Genomic DNA, 6,833 nt, shown 5'->3' with positions numbered 1-6,833 from the left:
GCAAGATTCAGAAATTTACGCATTTGAGTTTACCATTAACCCGACTTTCTGGTTTCTGAGTATTACCCAGAAATCCGCTAAGGTGTTAATTAGAGAGGATGTAATTTCTGAAGTCAGTAAGTGGCAAGATTACTTTTTTAAAACTTAGTACTTCATGGGACATTGATGTTTACAGTAAGTGAAGTTTTTGCTAGGACTGCGAGGCAGGCAATTCGGTGTAGTGGTTAAGACTGGTTTGTACTCTAGTCCTGTTCTAGGAAGAAGAAAGCAGTGACAAACAACTTCTGAAATTTTGCCAGTGAAAGTGCAGGATGCGGTCCAGTAAGTTCCTAAGAATTAAGGCTGATTGAAATCTACACAACAAATAAATGGTAAAGCATGATTTCATGAGGGTGGTACTGCAGATACTTATAAAAGGCTCCTGGTTTCTAGGGGGCCACAATTTCTGAAGATATTTCTGTTTCAAGAGGCCAACTGGTTTACTCTTCCATGGATCTCTCTGTCACCACTGCTCTTCTCCTGACCATCTCCTGCTGCCTGGGGAATACTGAAGCCCGAAGTTACCAATATGTACTCACTGTACCAAATGGGGGTCCCTGGGGTTCCTGGGGCTCAAGTGAGTTTTGCCCTGGAGGTTATACAAATGGCTTCTCCCTGAAGGTAAAAATTTATTTTTCAGATGCTCTTTTGCTTCTTTCTATTTCCTTGAAATTCACTCTTCAGTTTTTTACTTTGTGTTTTAAGAAAGGCCACAAGATGTGTGTTGATGCTTAACATTTTTTTGATTCTATAATCAAAGAGAGGCACCGATTCTCCCATATTGATGGGTAAATGTTGGAAATTCCGAGAACTGAAGGCTGAACGAAACCAAGGGCTGATCTGGAACTTTATCAACGTCTTATTTTCTTAGGTAGCACACCAAGGGAAGGGTGACCATACAGCTCTGAACGGAATCCGTTTGTACTGTGACAAAGGCAAAACAATTGAGTCTACAGTTGGACCGTGAGTAACCGACTTTCTTGTCCTATATTATTTTCTTGTGAGGAGATGACTGATTGTTAGTGTACTGCTATTAATTTCAGAAGGGGATGCACTGGAAATAAATGAATTAATAAAGTTGATTTTCATGCACTGTTGTGCAATGGTGTCTCTGAATTAGCAGCTGAGACATGGATGGAGACTTGTTTATTCCTGAGAAGTTCCAAAACAGCTGCTAATATTTTGTGCGCCACAGCAAATGTATCTCCACCCTTTTGTCTTTCTTGACGTGCTCATTGCTCTTTCCTGACATTCATTCATGCCCCAAACACCCCTTTATTGACTCAGTGACCCTTGGTGGCGCAGTGGTTCGAGTGCTGTACTGCATGCTACTTCTGCTGCCTTCCAGCTGCCTGCAATTTGTATTCTTTATTTTTTTTCCCCTAGAAGCTTATGGCAGCAGCCACAAGATCCTCTTCCCTTGTTTTTTCCCCCTACAACAGCCCAACGAGTTAAGTTGAAAGTCAATTATAGTCCCAGAGATAATGAATTTTGATACACAGACATAGAATTCAACTGGTTCCTAGTCCCAGATTTAAGCCATAATGTTTGAGTCTTGAGGCCCGATGACAAGAGCTTAATCAACAAACCAAAGAGATGTGTATCCATCTTTTATTGGCAGGTGGGGAGACTGGACCCACACCCAGTTCTGCAACTCAGGCTACCTGGTTTCTTTTTCTCTGAGAGTGGAAGGCCCTCAAGGAAGTGGTGATGATACGGCAGCTAACAACATCCAGTTCACCTGCAGTAATGGTCACGCCATGACGGGCCATGGCCGGAAGTGGGGTGATTTTGGCCCATGGAGCCCTCGCTGCCCCTCGACTGGTATATGTGGGATACAAACAAAGGTGGAGGGAGATCAGGGCAATGGTGATGACACAACACTCAATGATGTGCGTTTTTACTGCTGTTAATGGCTGATACATGTTTTGCCAGCTAGAAATAAGCTTTTGCTATACATTTCCAACGACTGTTAATTATAGTCCAATATTAACTTGAGGAAAGAGTAAAATGTTTGTGTAAAATGTGGTAGTACAAGGTAATCCCCCCACCCATCTGTGTGTCTTGAAATGGGCTCAGATTGGAGAGAAAAAAATGTGTTGGTAGAAACCTCAAGCATTGCAAAGATTGATGATCTCTTCTCTATCATTTTGAATCAAGTCACAGAAGCAAACTGTAATTCTGTATTACTGCTTTCTTGCTTGCAAATAAAATTATGTTGCATCTTCAAAGTCATTCCTTTTTTTCACTGAGCCATGTTTTGGGCCACAATAATATGTTTGTATTTCTTTGGGTTTATTTGTTCTTGCATTTCACTTCAGAGAATACAGAAAGGAAATAAATTATAGGTGGGCCAGTACCAGTTAAAAACCAACAAAAATTGATGATGTATGTGCTTTTATCAGATGTGGATAATGAGCTACAAAAGTTTTCCTCAGAAATTTTAGACAAAGCCTACAAATCATCACTTATCCAAATCACTACTTTTCTGTTCTTTAAACACTTACATAAAACATCTCTCCTCCAATCCCATGCCTTTCATTGGCTCTGAATTTTTATGTTTATATATTTATTGATTTGATTTGTACAACATTGCAACTTAATCAGGTTCTTGGTTGCTTACAGGTTGACACAAACCCAGTTTGGGATACATTGAAATATAACTAAAATCCCTAAATGTAAATAACTTAAGAACGTGTTGCCCTGAAATTCTTCAGAAATGATCTGTCCATAGCTTTTACTTGAAGGTAGTTGAAAGTTTATCAAAGGTCAAGCAAGATGCCTTTTCCTGAGGTCTGGAACTGAAAAGCTGACCCTTGACCTTCTGAAAATGAGGAACTCTCAGCTGCTTATCCCAACATGACCACAAGCCTGATTCCACTAGGAAAATGTGTCCTTTTGTTAACTGATATTAATACCAGACCAACAACGAAGTCATAAACCATCTCCTAATCAAGGAACTACCAACTCAGACAAACAATTAAGCAATAAGAAAGAGCCTGGTCAATAACCCACTAAGAAGAAAATTACACTCCCACCATCAAAGCTGTTATGTAAACAAAATCAAACCCTACTCACTTCTAGCACTGAAGATGTCTCTTTGTTGTAGTGAAACATCCACAATAAATCAACCAAGCAGAATTGCACCTTGTTTCCCCAAACTCACGAGATCCAAGAATGGTTTCCAACAAGAATAGAATAGAATAGAATAGAATAGAATAGAATAGAACAGAACAGAAGAGAACAGAATTCTTTATTGGTCAAGGCATTTTTCTTTGGTGCATATTCTCTCAGTGTACATAAAGAAAAATAAAATAGAATATATTCATCAAGAATGATAAGATACAACACTTAGTAATAGTCACATGTTTCTAATAAGCAATCAAATTATACTAGGAAACAAATAAAACATTATAAAATTTAAAGATACAAGCAACGTGGTTATAGTCCTAAGTCAGAAGAGATAGGTACTAGGAAGGAAGATAAGAATAACAGTCATACAGTCTTAGTAGGTAATATGACAGTGTTGTGGGAATTAGTTGCTTAGCAGAATGATGGCATTCGGGGAAAAAAATGTCCTTGTGTCTAGTTGTTCTGGTGTGCAGTGCCCTATGGGTTCAGTTTGAGGGTAGAAGTTGAAACAATTTAAGTCCAGGATGTAAGGGGTCTGTAGTTATTTTCACAGCCCTCTCTTTGACTTGTGCAGTATATAGGTCTTCAATGGAAGGCAGCTTGGTAGCAATTGTTTTTTCTGCAGTTCTAATTATCCATCGAACTCTGTGTCTAACTTGTTTGGTTGAAGAGCCAAACCAGACACTTATAGAGGTGCAGATGACAGACTCAATAATTCCTCTGTAGAACAGAATTAGCAGCTCTTTGGAAAGTTTGAACTTTCTGAGTTGGTGCAGAAAGAACATTCTTTGTTGTGCTTTTTTCATGACATTTTTGATGTTAGGTGTCCATTTTAAGTCTTCATATATGATAGAACCTAGAAATCTGAAGGTCTCTACTGTTGATATTATGTTCTCTAATATTGTAAGAGGTGGTAGTGTAGGATGGTTCATCCTAAAATCTACCACCATTTCTACTGTTTGGAGTGTATTTAGTTCAAGATTGTTCTGGTTGCACCACAAGGCTAGTTGTCTGTATGCAGATTCATCATTGTCTCGAATGAGACCAATCACCATTGTATATTCTGCAAACTTCAATATTTTAACTGAGGGATCCTTTGAGATGCAATCATTGGTGTATAGAGAGAAGACAAGTGGAGAGAGCACACAGCCGTGAGAGGCTCCTGTGCTAATTGTACAGGTATGTGATGTGATTTTGCCTAGCTTCACGTGCTGCTTTCTGAATGTTAGGAAGCTTATGATCCATTTACAAATGTGAACAGATACAGCTAGCTGATTTAGTTTGGTTAGAAGAATATCTGGAATGGTGGTATTGAATACGGAGCTGAAGTCTACAAAAAGGATACTTGCATAGGTCTTTGGAGATTCAGGATGTTGTAAGATGTAGTAGAGTGTTTGAAGCAAGAATCTCTAGCGATTTATTGAAGATTCGAGTGAAGATGTGGCCCAATTGGTCAGCACAGACTTTTATGCAAGAAGGAGTTATCTTGTCTAGGTCTGGATCTTTTCCTGGCTTTTGTCTGTGAAATAGCTTTTGCACTTCCTTTTCTGTGATCACCAGGAGTTGTGAACCCAATGGGAAGGGGTCTGTTACAGTAGGTTTGGATTTTGTTGGTGTTACTAATAAAACAGGGGTCAGAGCTGTGTCTTCAGTAAGGCTCCATCCATTTTAATTAAGACAGGCATGCTTTTGTTATGGAAGAAACCTCATTGAGGGTCTTTGCTCTCTTTCTCCATGTCTTTGGGTTTGAAGGCTGTACTAAATTACCTATTTTGTTCAGCTTCCCTATAGTGTCTGTGTTCAGCTTCGGTATTGCTAGCCTGGAGTTTTCCCAAGGCTGACATTCCACTGGTTCAACTGGTTACAAACATCCAACCATACAAGCATGACATTTTGTATGAAGTGAAGCTTCTGTGTAGTTTTCAAAAGCAGCCCCACAGACAGTGGCCTGCAGTGGTCTAAACTATTACGCTATAAGGCTGAGTATTATCAACCTTTTTTTAATTAACCTTTCCAAGCTAACTGTTTTAGATTAGATCCAGAGAGTAATTTCTTTACAGTCATGGCTTTCAAATCCATTCCTCTATGATGACCTCTGAAATAAATCCATGATCTCTGAGTTGTTTAACAAAGTTTAGATGATATTGTTAAATGTTAACATGGCAAGTATCAACACATCACACTGAAATTACGCTCTGAAGTGAATTATTCACATGAGTCCCTACAAGCAAATTCTTTTTCCAAATGGGAGATCAGAACCCTGGGTTTTTCATTTTCATTTTCTTTTCTGGGCTGTTCCCTATCTCTGCAGGATAAAAATTTCGGCAGAACTCAGGTAATGTAAAACAGCTGTAAAGTAAAACAATAGTTAAATAATCCTTATCTTAAGTAAAGATTCTTCCTAAATATAGGCTGGCTAAATAAAACAGTTTATGTTGGGTCACATCAATCATTGTATTTCCCCATAAGTAGACAATTTTATTAAAAGATAGTTTAACTTTTATTTCAGTTTATTAAATGTGCACTGTAAATAGTAATAGGAAGTTAGTCAGAAACGCCCAACAATGTAAACATATAATAAATATCTATTTTCAATACAATAAAAAGGAAGCAACACATGGTTTTTAACATAATGTACCCTGATTAGTTACATTGCAGAACTCATTGTGACTTTGCAGTAATTGTTTTTTCTCCCCCAAGAGTGAAAAATCTGTATCTAAGACCGATGCTGACATACTGACATTGCATCTCAGAGTTACTGAGCATTGGCAAGAACTGATAGGGATATTTATTTCTTTATTGGGACATTGTTTATGGCTTCATTGTTGGTCTGGCATTAAGATCAGTTAACAAAAGGACACATTTTCCTAGTGGAATCAGGCTTGTTCGTATAAGCAGCTGAGAGTTTCTCATTTTAGAATTACAATTTGGTTCTGTGGCTTGATTCAAAACGATAGAGAAGAGAGAATCAATCTTTGTAATGCTTGAGGTTTTGTGCCCCCACATTTTTCTCTCTCAAGAAGAACTAGAGACTAGCATCTTTCAATGATTGAGGACTTTTGACTTTTTTAGGGAATAAGGATCCTCCTTTCCCTCTGTTACTGACAATCATGGATGGTGTTGTAAGTAAGAAAGAATTCTGTTGACTGCATTTTTAATTAAGAGGAAGACTATTCCAGATCCCTAACGAAAATCCAAGTAGTTACTATGTGATCATATAAATGGACATCAAATACATTTAATGCAGTTATAAGCAGTTGTAACAGAGTACAGACAAGAGCAACAAAGATGATTAGGGGACTGGAGGCTAAAACATATGAAGAAGCATTGCAGGAACTGGGTATGTCTAGTTTAATGAAAAGAAGGACTAGGGGAGACATGATAGCAGTCTTCCAATATCTCAGGGGTTGCCACAAAGAAGAGGGAGTCAAACTATTCTCCAAGGCACCTGAGGGTAGAACAAGAACACTCCAACACTGGAAGTTTTAAAGAAGATGTTGGATAACCATTTGACTGAAATGGTGTAGGGTTTCCTGCCTAGGCAGGGGGTTGGGGTAGAACACCTCTAAGCTCTCTTCCAACTCTTATGTAAACATTTATTTGTTATGTACATTTGAATCAACCTTAATTCTTAGGAACATCCTGGACCGCATACTGCACTT

The 6,833-nt window shown here is 38.4% G+C and overlaps 1 protein-coding gene across 1 annotated transcript; it reads left to right on the top strand.

Moving 5' to 3' along the window:
• Nucleotides 1-424: 424 nt before the first annotated feature.
• LOC309391505 (vitelline membrane outer layer protein 1-like) lies at nucleotides 425-2,270 on the top strand. Its single transcript, XM_081952024.1, has 3 exons — nucleotides 425-660; nucleotides 911-1,002; nucleotides 1,661-2,270. The coding sequence occupies exons 1-3, from the start codon at nucleotides 490-492 to the stop codon at nucleotides 1,950-1,952; spliced, it is 555 nt and encodes a 184-aa protein (XP_081808150.1). The 5' UTR covers nucleotides 425-489; the 3' UTR covers nucleotides 1,953-2,270.
• Nucleotides 2,271-6,833: the final 4,563 nt, after the last annotated feature.

Source organism: Natrix helvetica (genome assembly GCF_964273705.1).
Source record: "Natrix helvetica genome assembly, chromosome: 4".
NCBI lineage: Eukaryota > Metazoa > Chordata > Lepidosauria > Squamata > Natricidae > Natrix > Natrix helvetica.
This window is presented reverse-complemented; position numbering and strand designations above follow the sequence as displayed.

What these genes read in the sequence shown, in the direction of transcription:
- LOC309391505 (XM_081952024.1), top strand. Translation starts at nt 490, where the DNA reads ATGGATCTCTCTGTCACCACTGCTCTTCTCCTGACCATCTCCTGCTGC. An exon ending in CAAATGGCTTCTCCCTGAAG is followed by an intron (nt 661 to 910) that starts GTAAAAATTTAT and finishes TTATTTTCTTAG; the next exon opens with GTAGCACACCAAGGGAAGGG. An exon ending in ATTGAGTCTACAGTTGGACC is followed by an intron (nt 1,003 to 1,660) that starts GTGAGTAACCGA and finishes TTTTATTGGCAG; the next exon opens with GTGGGGAGACTGGACCCACA.